Source organism: Salmo salar, chromosome ssa01, assembly GCF_905237065.1.
Source record: "Salmo salar chromosome ssa01, Ssal_v3.1, whole genome shotgun sequence".
Lineage (NCBI taxonomy): Eukaryota > Metazoa > Chordata > Actinopteri > Salmoniformes > Salmonidae > Salmo > Salmo salar.
In genome coordinates this window covers 42,600,078-42,614,095 of record NC_059442.1, presented here as the reverse complement: position 1 = coordinate 42,614,095, position 14,018 = coordinate 42,600,078, and the positions used below count along the sequence as shown (strand labels likewise).

General features: G+C 46.4%; 1 protein-coding gene across 1 annotated transcript; it reads right to left on the bottom strand.

Moving 5' to 3' along the window:
- Positions 1-2,298: 2,298 nt before the first annotated feature.
- Positions 2,299-13,332, bottom strand: crip1 (cysteine-rich protein 1). Its single transcript, NM_001140585.3, is given in 5 exon segments — positions 2,299-2,559; positions 6,092-6,145; positions 6,920-6,977; positions 7,674-7,768; positions 13,157-13,332. Coding segments are annotated over 4 exon segments (237 nt in total). The 5' UTR covers positions 13,197-13,332; the 3' UTR covers positions 2,299-2,559; positions 6,092-6,101.
- Positions 13,333-14,018: the final 686 nt, after the last annotated feature.

Genomic DNA, 14,018 nt, shown 5'->3' with positions numbered 1-14,018 from the left:
GGGAGAGGAGAGAGAGACAGAGACAGAGACAGAGAGAAGCAGAGAGAGGCAGAGACAGAGAGAGAGAGAAGCAGAGAGAGGCAGAGACAGAGAGAGAGAGAGAGAGAGAGAGAGGCAGAGACAGAGACAGAGAGAGAGAGAGAGAGAGAGAGAAGCAGAGAGAGGCAGAGACAGAGAGAGAGAGAGAGAGAGAGAGAGAGAGAGAGAGAGAGAGAGAGAGAGAGAGAGAAGCAGAGATAGGCAGAGACAGAGAGAGGCAGAGACAGAGACAGAGACAGAGATATGCAGAGACAGAGAGAGGCAGAGACAGAGACAGAGACACAGAGAGAGGCAGAGACAGAGACAGAGATATGCAGAGACAGAGAGAGGCAGATACAGAGACAGAGACACAGAGAGAGGCAGAGGCAGAGACAGAGAGAGGCAGAGACAGAGAGAGGCAGAGAGAGGCAGAGACAGAGACAGAGAGAGGCAGAGACAGAGACAGAGAGAGACAGAGAGAGGCAGAGACAGAGACAGAGAGAGGCAGAGACAGAGACAGAGAGAGGCAGAGACAGAGACAGAGAGAGACAGAGAGAGGCAGAGACAGAGACAGAGAGAGGCAGAGACAGAGACAGAGAGAGGCAGAGGCAGAGACAGAGACAGAGATATGCAGAGACAGAGAGAGGCAGAGACAGAGACAGAGACAGAGATATGCAGAGACAGAGAGAGGCAGAGACAGAGACACAGAGAGAGGCAGAGGCAGAGACAGACAGAGAGAGGCAGAACAGAGACAGAGAGAGGCAGAGACAGAGACAGAGAGAGGCAGAGGCAGAGACAGAGACAGAGAGAGGCAGAGACAGAGACAGAGACAGAGAGAGGCAGAGACAGAGAGACAGAGAGAGGCAGAGGCAGAGACAGAGAGAGAGAGGCAGAGACAGAGAGAGAGAGTTCCGCGCCGGCCGGTTGTCGGGTGTCTGTTGGGTCTTGTTTGTGTCTGTTACTGTGGTAACAGCGGTGGGTCAGTTGGTCCTGTGACAGCGGGTGGGAGGGAGGGAGGTTAGTGAGGTGGCTGCCAGCCAGCTGCTGGGTGATGGAGGGCAGACGGGCGGCTGGCTGTAACTGTGGAGATGAGGGTGTTTCCTCGGAACAGGGTGTGGCAGCGGAGGCCACAAAGGCCACGAGGAAGTATCTGGCCTTCCCTTCTGGACATGGGACAGATTGGGATAAATCCCAGACCCACCCTTCCGCTCCCTTGAAGACTCTGGTCCAGCCAGACCTCTCATCCTCCCTCTCTCCCTCTATCGCTCCCTAGCCTCTCTCCCCTATCCTCCCTTCAGTACTTTGGTCCAGCTGTTTTAGTGGACAGGGTGGGTGTGAGAAAGAGCAGAGAGCTGTGTCCTATGAATCATGTCTCTATGAGTGGATGGGCCTGGCCAATGGAAGTGGATAGGGACTTATTCAGAAGGATAATGTCACAATGTTTGTATCATGGAAGTGGATAGGGGTGTTCTTTTCACAAGGATAATGTCACCATGTTTCCTATCACTTAATGTCAACGATAATTGCCTGGCCCACGGGTGTAGATAGAGACTTTTATCTATTTGTAACACTTCATGTCATAAACTAATTATGTTTCTCTCTTTTACTGTCATTAGCTAAATGTTAACAATCGTCCATGTGTGAGGTGGCGAAGCCACAGCAGACTACGGAGAGCATGACAATTTCAAGATTCCATCCTGATCATAAGGCTGTGAATCAAAGTAGATTGCCCATATATTTACTGCGATGTTGAAAGATTTCTACTCCTGCTCTCGTCCATAATCCTGTGTCCAGATCCTAGTCCAATTTGATTACTGATTGAGTTAGTGTTTAGTGCCAACTGCTAAGGCATGGGGACACTGACAATATAAGGCGACTATTATCTATGGTTGGCCTGATGTTTTTTCCTCTTGCATACTTGAACACAGTGGACATGTCCAAGTTTTCTTGGCTTGTAGCAAGTAGTCATAATCAAGTGTAATAATGGGTGAGCTTCTAACTGAGACAGGAGAAATGTTATATACTAAAGTATACTGAAACCTTGGGCGTGTTCCTCTGCCCAGGTGTTGCTGATGTCTGCCAAATCATACAATGCCTGGATAGGTATTTTACGTATCACCTAACCACATCATATGTTATAGCAATCTGTCAGTCGATGACACAGTCTATGATGTGGCACACAAACCGTCGGTTGCTGCAGGCAACGTCGGGGCAGGGGAACGCAACCCTTGTAAAGTACAAGGCCACGAGAAATGAATGAATAGGAGAGTAAAACATTTTGAAAAAAAGAGTGTTTAATCAGAATTTAAGAACAAGTAAAGGAACAGAGAGGTGATTGTATACCCCTCCGATCCACTAGTGGGAAATGAGAACATCTCTGCTGTGTATTAAGGCTGACTCCTCTAGATAACACAAAGACAGAAAATAACACAAAATGGTGGTCCCGAAAAGGAACTTCTTTGGTTGTTTATTTTGGTTTAGTATGGTATGGAGGACGTTGTAGAACGCAGAGTTGCCTTCTTCTTGGTGTGGTGGGTGAACCTGCGAAGAAAGGAGAAAATGTTATGTTTGTATTTTTATTAAATAAAACAACAATCTCTAATGTTTGTAGCATTTGTAAGGCTAAGGTTGGTGGTGAAGGTGAATGTATTGTCTCCATGTATTTGTTTTGCTTCTATATTAAGGTCTATTCTAAAACAAGCAACAAACAAAGAAGATAGGCTTTTGAAAAATAACTATTTTTCATAAAATTGTAGTTATCTTAGCTAGCTGAATTGTTTACCAGTTGCTAAGCAGTTGCTAGGGACTCTTTTGGAAGAAGCTAGCTAGCTAACGAAGAACAACAAAGAATATCTAGTTAACAGAAGAAAAGAAAGAGAAAATCAGGACATCAAAGTGAAACAGTTCTCTAAAGACACAAGAGACAATAATACAAGAAACAACACTTCTGTAGCTTGTCAACTATGTGTCTGTCTATCCCTGTTCTCTCCTCTCTGCACAGGCCATACAAACGCTTCACACCGCGTGGCCGCTGCCACTCTAACCTGGTGGTCCCAGCGCGCACGACTCACGTGGAGTTCCAGGTCTCCGGCAGCCTCTGGAACTGCCGGTCTGCAGCCAACAAGGCTGAGTTCATCTCAGCCTATGCTACCCTCCAGTCCCTAGACTTCCTGGCGCTGACGGAAACATGGATTACCACAGATAACACTGCTACTGCTCTCTCTTCGTCTGCCCACATGTTCTCGCATACCCCTAGAGCATCGACCCAGCGGGGTGGTGGCACTGGAATCCTCATCTCTCCCAAGTGGACATTCTCTCTTTCTCCCCTGACCCATCTGTCTATCTCCTCATTTGAATTCCATGCTGTCACAGTTACCAGCCCTTTCAAGCTTAACATCCTTATCATTTATCGCCCACCAGGTTCCCTTGGAGAGTTCATCAATGAGCTTGACGCCTTGATAAGTTCCTTTCCTGAGGATGGCTCACCTCTCACAGTTCTGGGTGACTTTAATCTCCCCACGTCTACCTTTGACTCATTCCTCTCTGCCTCCTTCTTTCCACTCCTCTCCTCTTTTGACCTCACCCTCTCACCTTCCCCCCCTACTCACAAGGCAGGCAATACGCTTGACCTCATCTTTACTAGATGCTGTTCTTCCACTAATCTCATTGCAACTCCCCTCCAAATCTCCGACCACTACCTTGTATCCTTTTCCCTCTTGCTCTCATCCAACACTTCTCACTCTGCCCCTACTCGGATGGTATTGCGCCGTCCCAACCTTCGCTCTCTCTCTCCCGCTACTCTCTCCTCTTCCATCCTATCATCTCTTCCCTCTGCTCAAACCTTCTCCAACCTATCTCCTGATTCTGCCTCCTCAACCCTCCTCTCCTCCCTTTCTGCATCCTTTGATTTTCTCTGTCCCCTATCCTCCAGGCCGGCTCGGTCCTCCCCTCCTGCTCCGTGGCTCGACGACTCACTACGAGCTCACAGAACAGGGCTCCGGGCAGCCGAGCGGAAATGGAGGAAAACTCGCCTCCCCTGCGGACCTGGCACCCTTTCACTCCCTCCTCTCTACATTCTCCTCTTCTGTCTCTGCTGCTAAAGCCACTTTCTACCACTCTAAATTCCAAGCATCTGCCTCTAACCCTAGGAAGCTCTTTGCTACCTTCTCCTCCCTCCTGAATCCTCCCCCCCCTCTCTGCGGATGACTTCGTCAACCATTTTGAAAAGAAGGTTGACGATCGTCCAAACGACACCGCTGGTCCTGCTCACACTGCCCTACCCTGTGCTTTGACCTCTTTCTCCCCTCTCTCTCCAGATGAAATCTCGCGTCTTGTGACGGCCGGCCGCCCAACAACCTGCCCACTTGACCCTATCCCCTCCTCTCTTCTCCAGACCATTACCGGAGACCTTCTCCCCTTCCTCACCTCGCTCATCAACTCATCCTTGACCGCTGGCTACGTCCCTTCCGTCTTCAAGAGAGCGAGAGTTGCACCCCTTCTGAAAAAAACCTACACTCGATCCCTCCGATGTCAACAACTACAGACCAGTATCCCTTCTTTCTTTTCTCTCCAAAACTCTTGAACGTGCCGTCCTTGGCCAGCTCTCCTGCTATCTCTCTCAGAATGACCTTCTTGATCCTAATCAGTCAGGTTTCAAGACTGGGCATTCAACTGAGACTGCTCTTCTCTGTGTCACGGAGGCTCTCCGCACTGCTAAAGCTAACTCTCTCTCCTCTGCTCTCATCCTTCTAGACCTATCTGCTGCCTTTGATACTGTGAACCATCAGATCCTCCTCTCCACCCTCTCCGAGTTGGGCATCTCCGGCGCGGCCCACGCTTGGATTGCGTCCTACCTGACAGGTCGCTCCTACCAGATGGCGTGGCGAGAATCTGTCTCCGCACCATGCGCTCTCACCACTGGTGTCCCCCAGGGCTCTGTTCTAGGCCCTCTCCTATTCTCGCTATACACCAAGTCACTTGGCTCTGTCATATCTTCACATGGTCTCTCCTATCATTGCTATGCAGACGACACACAATTAATCTTCTCCTTTCCCCCTTCTGATAACCAGGCGGCGAATCGCATCTCTGTCAGACATATCAGTGTGGATGACAGATCACCAGCTCAAGCTAAACCTCGGCAAGACGGAGCTGCTCTTCCTCCCGGGGAAGGACTGCCCGTTCCATGATCTCGCCATCACGGTTGACAACTCCCTTGTGTCCTCCTCCCAGAGTGCTAAGAACCTTGGCGTGATCCTGGACAACACCCTGTCATTCTCCACTAACATCAAGGCGGTGACCCGATCCTGTAGGTTCATGCTCTACAACATTCGCAGAGTACGACCCTGCCTCACACAGGAAGCGGCGCAGGTCCTAATCCAGGCACTTGTCATCTCCCGTCTGGATTACTGCAACTCGCTGTTGGCTGGGCTCCCTGCCTGTGCCATTAAACCCCTACAACTCATCCAGAACGCCGCAGCCCGTCTGGTGTTCAACCTTCCCAAGTTCTCTCACGTCACCCCGCTCCTCCGCTTTCTCCACTGGCTTCCAGTTGAAGCTCGCATCCGCTACAAGACCATGGTGATTGCCTACGGAGCTGTGAAGGGAACGGCACCTCCATACCTTCAGGCTCTGATCAGGCCCTACATCCAAACAAGGGCACTGCGTTCATCCACCTCTGGCCTGCTGGCCCCCCTACCTCTGAGGAAGCACAGTTCCCGCTCAGCCCAGTCAAAACTGTTCGCTGCTCTGGCACCCCAATGGTGGAACAAGCTCCCTCACGACGCCAGGACAGCGGAGTCAGTCACCACCTTCCGGAGACACCTGAAACCCCACCTCTTTAAGGAATACCTAGGATAGGATAAAGTAATCCTTCTAACCCCCCCCCTTAAAAGATTTAGATGCACTATTGTAAAGTGGTTGTTCCACTGGATATCATAAGGTGAATGCACCAATTTGTAAGTCGCTCTGGATAAGAGCGTCTGCTAAATGACTTAAATGTAAATGTAAATGTATTTGAATGGGAGTGATATCAATGTGGTTGGTCTATCTTTGGAATGAGTACACTGGCCTGTACCTGAGTGGCTCTACTTGGTGAATGTGTGGCTTTCAGCTCCTCCGCGTCCAAAACCTGTGAGAGAGTGAGAGTGAGAGAGAGAATTTGGTCAGGAGACTGTATACTGTATGTCAGCCAAACATTTTGGGATTAAGTTTCAGGAGGAAATGGGAGCAGCGGAACCACAACAATGGAAACTCCAGTGGTCTCTGACCCCATTCCACAGCAGCCCTTCTAGAGCCACCACGTGGAACCAACAAGACCAGGCGATATGACCTTGGCTATGACTGGCGCTGGTCCTATTCCGACTGACAATTCCAACTATTTATCTCATTCAGGATATCTCAGTCAATGCACAGCTGAAAGAACTGAGGGGGACCATTATGCGATGAGAAGCTATCCTACTTTTTAAAGTGAAAGAGCGTGTTTGAGCAGATAGTTCGTAGGTTATTCATATCCAACGAGAGAAACTGATAAGATTTTTAGCACGATGACCACAATGTTATTTGTGGAAGCCTGAACCTCACTGAGGTGGGTATTGTAAAGGTTACAATGAGCTCATTCAGTCACAGGTTCATGTAAGGAGGACAATGATCCTGGACTTTCCATACAGGATGTAAGCGCTTTATCAGGCTACGTACATATGTGTGGCTCCAATGTCACTGAGTTCAACTTATCAACTGCTATCTTGTTACATGTACTTTGAGCCCAAAACATAGAAACACCCTAGGTAATATGGGTTATGTTAATATAATTATGATATCTCTCAATTGGGGTATCCTTACTGAGATAGATTGTTAAGGCACCTTGCACCAAGGGCCATTACAATAGTAATGAAGAAGAACTCACCTTTAGGCCCGAATAGTGCAGAGTAGCAGGGGTTGTTACAATAAGGCTTGCCATCGTGCTACATCGAGAAAGAGATAGAGGGTATTAGTACCAGGCTGATTTAAAAATACCAGCATTTGATTGTATCCACACTTTCTACACAATCTGTGTGATAGGTCAAGAATTCTTATGAATTCTTATGAAAGATTTATGGGCCAGAATGTGGGCTTAAAGACATGCTCCGGAATGACTACTAATACTTTTCAAACCTCCCGTTTTAGGCTGAATGTGTAGTTCATACATGCATAATCAAATTCCTAGTTTGAAAGCGACTGTTTTTCCTCCATTTTCCCCCCATGTGGGCCAGACCCCTAGCAATTTGAGTTCTAGCCAATGAGCTTCAGCCCCTCGCAATTTGAGTGACAGTTAGCAAGATACACACACAGTAGAACAAGCGAGAGGGCAATGACGTGGTGCAGATATTGCCACATATGTGACATAGTACCCATTTTTCAGAGACCACTTTTGGCTCGTGAGCGCTACTTTCAGAACTACTGGCAAAAAAATAGAAAGGTACCGGGGAATCTCTTTAATGGTACTCTATGAGAAATATGATCTGTGATTAGCGAACAAACATATATATATTTTTTATTCCAATATCATTATTTTCATTGAAATATTTGTCAGCTAATAATTCAGTGTGAGTGGCATGTGAGGTATGTGTGAGGTGTGTGCATGAGCTTGCTTGTGTGTGTGTGTGTGTGTGTCGTCTGACCTCTGCGTGTGATCCGGCTGACAGCGTCTTGCTGCACTTCTCACACTTCAGACAGGGCCTGTGCCAGTCCTTCCCCAGTGATGTCACCCTCTCCGCTGTGAGACAAAGAGATAAACAGACACGTTTAGCTAATGGACACGGCCCACTCACAATGACATGCATCCCTCCCACATCGCACAGAGTGCCACAGTTCCACACAGAGAAGGGCATTGTGGTCTGCAGAGGGTATGGATACTGTATGTAACTTGCAGGGTCATACTGGGGCTGCATTACAGTACATGGTACCCCAGAGGAACTGTGAGCTCCATGGTCGAACGCTACAGGTCTAGCCTAGGTCCAGCACAGTGTTGATTTCCCTACCCACACACACAGATAACGCGTTACTCACAAGAACATTAGGAGGGTGCGGTGGTTGGCTGAGCCTCTGAGGAGAGAGAGAGAGAGAGAGAGAGAGAGGAGACACCCTGTGGAATTTGCACTCCCTTCCCTTTTTCCCCTCCTTTTGGCATCATAAAAACCTGATAAAGAGAGTCTTTATATCCGGGCTGAACTGTGAGGAACGATTTGCAAAAAACAGCCATCATGACGATGGTCGTTAAACAGGGAGGGAAGCCATAGTCATGTGTTTCAGGAGTTTTATGAGAAGAGATGTTCAAGCTTGGAGGGCTGTGTCTGCTGAGACCTATCCCATGATGCAACGGGAGAGAGAGCCAAATAAAAATGTACTGTGTCTGATGGGAGCCAATTGCTGCTCAGTTCATGATACTGAACACAACGCACGTATGCACACACACATACGTGCACGAGCACACACACATACGTGCACATGGGCGTACACACACTCTATGCCAAACAAGAGGCCAACTCCCAAGCATGAGGACAGGAAGTGCACAACGTACAAAACCGTTCTCATGAAGTTTTGTAATAAATAAACTAGAGAAAAAGAAAACACACCGGGGCATAACTTTATTAGTACCATCTGTGGATACAACTGGGCCTGAGGGTCCTGCTAAAGTCTTACTCAAGAAAAGATTTAAAGCAAATGTTTAAGTAATAAACGGCAGATCCATCATGGGAGCTCTTGCTTCACTTTTGGAATTACTGTAAGTTATTCTAAAGGTCTCAACATATTTGTAGAATTGCATTTGACTTCAGTGTATTTCTGAGTTTATGCACAGTAGGCCTATGTATCATTGGGTATTATTTGTCAGGTCAGGGATTTAGTGTGCGTATGGATCCAACTGCTGTCTCCATTTTGTTTTCAATTATGGAGGGGAAAAAACGGAATAATAAGACCTGATTACACAACACTGAAACCAGGAAGACAGAGAACTAACCTAACCTAACCTAACCCAGTCAACTAGTGTCTCAGTCAGTCAGTCAGTCAGTCATTCAGCCAGTGCAGTCAGCCGGGGAGTCTTACAGCATTCCAGCTGGCTCTGTAGAGGATGGGTGGAATGCTCTGGGCCAACACTAATTACTGTACTTTACTTCCAATAACAAGACATGGGGATCAGGAAACCGAGAAGGGACGTCCCTCTTCACGTCTTCACGACGTCCCTCTGGACGTCCCTCTGGACCAGACTATAATGGTGCTGCTGTGTCTTAGCTTGAGTTACAGTGTCAGAGGAAAGCTGTTGGGTTAACAGACCTCATTCACACAGTGGCCGACACATGAATAAGGTCTATTTTCATGAACATAGCAACATTCCTTCAATTGTGTTCTGACCACTGGCTATGACTAGTCAGGTCATTCCTAAGGCATCAGAGAGCTGTTGTCCGTCTGTCTGTCTGTGGGTGTGTGAGTAAAGTGCATGCTGGTGTAATTGCCATAGGGTGGGACTGACTGGGGTGTGTGTGTGGGAGAGAGTCAGATGAGTTGATCTGCTGTCTGCATCAATTTGCTCATCACTGTGGAGCAATAATATGAATGGACTCCATCCAACACACACACACACACACACACACACGGAAAAACACCCAGATGCGGAAGCATTCAACGCTTCAGTCACCACATCCAACCCTCCAAAGAATGATGGATGGAAAAGTTCTCGCAGCCCTGTTTATCATCCTCTAAAAGATGAATTCATATGACACCCGGCTGGGACACGTGTCAGGAAGTGAAGCACTTCTGTTTTCCCTCTTCCTGGTACATCGCCTCTCATTTTTCATTATTACTTTCACACGTTCTATGGTTGAAATGAATACAGGGTGCGCCTTCAGTAAACCTACACCAGGCTATCATTTATAAAGACTGTGGATAAATGCTTCAGAGGTGCTAATGATGTAAACAAGTCGTACATTTTCCATGCGTGTCTAATCATTTGTTATGTCCTGACTGAGACAATGCAGTCCTTTGAGAAGCACTGTTCCACCCTAAATTGAACACGGGCACTGGATTGGCTCAGTTCTTAATAGAAGTGGTCCATGTCTTGAGGAAACATGCAGTTAGGATGACATCGATTTTGGTTCCTGGGTAATTCTCTGCACACTGTGACGGTTGGTGCCCCTCCTTAGCTCTTAAAGCTCAGACACACCGGTAGGATTGCCAAACGTTTGCCTGACGACAGTACTTAGAACTTCTGAACAGAGTGTTGGCAGTCAATTTAGTTTGTGTTCACACAGCAAAGACCTTGGAAGTCGTCGGCCACTCAGCCTATTTAAAATACTCCAAACCAGAAGGTGGCAGTAGCGTTGTTTGGCAATGCATATCTGTGCATATTGCTTATGGTCTAGTTTCTAAGCTATCTGCGCTAATGTTACTATTTTGTAGAAAGCCCTTCTTGATACTAGCCAGATGGCCACATCTAGATAACAGCCTAGCAAGAAGATGAAGAAACAAATTAATTCACTCTCCATAATCCCATACTGCCAGTCCATAGCCACATGTTTTGCTAACTAGCTAACGTTTGCATATTTTTAGCTAGCACAACATAGCTAGCTAGCTAAGGACACTGCACTAACTTGGCAGCTAACACAGGCAGCTGTTTCATGGAAACTAGCTAATTTAATTATAATGTCAATACAAGCTACAGTGGTAAGCTAGCTTGGAGGAAGCATCTAGTATTGTGTGCATTGCGTCTGTGCACTTAGCTAGCTACCATCCCATAGCCCACATTGCATATGAAGTGTGACTGGATGTATGGAGAAAATGCCCTATTTTTAAAAAAATGTTCTGTTGGCTGACCCACGTGCGGGTTCGTGATCTCTGATTGGCTCAAAGTCGTTGGCCACTGACAAGCATTTCGTTAGGTTCGTCGCTACCGGGTCGGCACGCAGCAGATACCGCATTTGTTCTAGCAAGAGAAGGAATGGCCTCCCACTGTGATAAGTACCTATAGGCAGTCTATTGGCAATGATATTCTCATGTGTTTCATGCTTCACTCTCTCCTCACTCTCTCTCTCCATCTTTGTCTCTCGGTCTTTCTCTGTCTCTCTGTTTCTCTCCCTTTGCCTCTGTCTCTCGTTCCAGGGAGGGTGGATAAGTTTTATTGTTTTCCGCTCTCCCTCCCTCCTCCTCCTTTCTCTGGAAGCAGATGTACTTTCCCTCCATCAGTCCCTGACTGTGGCAGCAGTAGCATGATTGCTTCCATCTGAGAGCCCAGCTACCGCTGGGAGAGAGGGATGGGGTAGAGGAGAGGTGGGGGCTCTGGGGAGTTGAGATCAGGTGGGTAGAGAGAGGCAGTGAATAGGAAATAGGCCTGGTCAGGTAGTAAAACAGGGCTACAGTGGAACAGATCGTGAATGGTCCCACCTTGATGATGGAGAGTCGCTGCACAAGCATTCCCAAGCAAGACCGTATACTGTAGCTTCTACCTTGAGCACAGCTATACAACTGATATGACAGAGAGAACTTTCTGAAACAACTATTTCAAAGGTGTATTTATGAAAGAGAAAACCGATAGCACTCACTCGAGGTTTAAGAAAACATAGCTTAGCTTCAATGCCCTTTCGCCCTGAGACATTTTAATTCATGGCTGGAGAGAGACACAGAGCTGTTTTTTCACTGGGGATTTTTCAGCAACAAACGATTGAAACAAATCGGTTCGCTTGTTTTGGCCGAGGGGGAAGTTAATCTGCAGGAGAAAAGGAAAGTGTGGCTCCCCAGCCAGCAGCGTCAATTCATCTGACTGACAGGCCAACCTTACTGTAGAGAGAGAGAGAGAGAGAGAGAGAGAGAGAGAGAGAGAGAGAGAGAGAGAAGATACGAGAAGACAGAGAGAATAGAGAGAAGATAAGAGAAGACAGAGAGAGAGAGAAAGAGAGAAAGAGTGCGAGAGAGGCTTTGTGGCTTTGCACTGTGTCTCATGGCTTTGTGTGTCTCCAGAGATGACTAAGTCTAGGAGTTCAACTACTGGAGATGACTAAGTCTAAGAGTTTAACTACTGGAGATGAAGGAAATGTGCTAAATGGATCAAGACATACATCAAATGGTCATGTCCTCTTTCTTCCTTCTTTCCCCCAGATGAACCAATCAGCCCTGCTGCCTCCATGGACCTCCCCAGACAGAGGCCAACCAAGGCTATTGGGACTCACCGGATGAAAGAGAGGACATTTCTTTCTTCCTCTTCCAACTTAAAGAAGTACGAAAACAAAATACTAGTCTAAAAGATGGAACCAGCGATAGTTATTTGATGGAACTACTTTGTCTCCTTCAGCCTTGGCAATGATAAACCCAGTACCCTTCCCACATGGGTATGAGAGGTCATCATACCCCACACAGTACTCATCATTACACTCCCTTACTATCGCAGTTGTTGAGAGAGATAAATCAAGCAGGCTAGAACTCCATCAAATCTCCAATGCAAACAGATAGTTACTGCCAACCTGACCTTGCATGAATTTCAAACCTGATATATAGCTAAATGATCTCATATTCCATTTAAGGTCTGAGAGATGTATTAAGGGGGTCCTAATGCCCGTTGTAGCTTTTTATCCCGGTCTTATCCCTTCTCTCCCTCTCTCCCTAATGCAGTAAGTGCTGTCTGCTGATCCACTGACTTGGCAGGACCTGCAGTGCCACTCCTATGACAGCAAAATGTTATCACCATGGGAAATCTCTAGAGTTTACTTTTATTCTGAGGGAAAGGGACTCCCATAAAATACTACGTGTAGTGGATTTTAGTAGGATTGGGCAAAAAAACCATTGCAGTCCTCAACCAATTAGGCCTAGTCAACTACATTTACTAGAATTGCTATTAACTAGTTATTCAAACTTTGTCGCAAAAATATTTTGCAGTCACAATCATTTTTTTTGCAAGCATAATTCATAACAGGAAATTGCTCAAGTGATGCGTTCATCATCGCTCTCACAATCTCTCAATAGCTTTTTGAAAGCTGCAGACAAGATAGTAAACTAAAAACTATATCCAACTGTCCGCAAGACACATATGGGAAACGTGACACGCAAGCGCGTATGTTGAGTAAACTAATTGCAAAACAAATGAATAATAATCTGAATCGACACAATAAAGATGTCTTACCGAAGTAAACTTCCTTCGTGCATTTTGGGCACTTGGGCATGTTTGCAGGGTAAAGTGTTGGTCTCCGGGAGTGAAATAAGTATCCTAGTTGAGCTAATGTTCACGGCAGTATTACAGCAGCAGCCCACCTGTCCGTTCTAAACCACGCCTCGTTGTGAAGTGCAGATGTGCGCGCCTTCCTATTTATACGGTGAAGGAAATGCGTTTGGTGGAAAATAATAGAGGGTGAGGCTTTGACAGCGTGTGTGTGTGTGTGTGTGTGTGTGCGCGCGTGTGTGTGTGTGTGAGAGAGAGAGAAAGAGATAGAGATGTAAAATACGAAAATTATACCAGGGGAAATAAAATGTATTCATGTGATTTGGAGTTGAGTGTGCCTCTAAGATCAAGTCAGGAAATCATTGTAGCAACTTTTTTTTGTGCACTATTTCTTTTGGCTAGTTAGAGTTTTATTCTCCCCTTTATGTGCATACACAGCAAGTGTAGATTTTTCAGTGTAATATTTATAGTGTTGATTCAGGAGTTACATTCACTCTGTTAAAGTGAAATTAACACACAGTGGTGTAAAAGAACCCCAGTGTTGGTGTTAGTAACCAGAGTTATTGTTTTACACTGTGGAGAGTAAAACAGTCCCATCAAAACCACACCCATCATTATCATATATCAGCATGCTATGCAGGTTGGATTTTTTGGGGGGGGATTGTACTTACTATCGTTTTTTTGCTTGTACATTGATTAATTGATTACTGTTATGCTACACAAATATAAAATTAAACTAAACCAATTAGTTATTTAGATGTATTGCGCGCATCACTGAAATGGTTGTTCCAGTTTAAATGGTTGAGGTAGTCTCCTTTATTTGAGT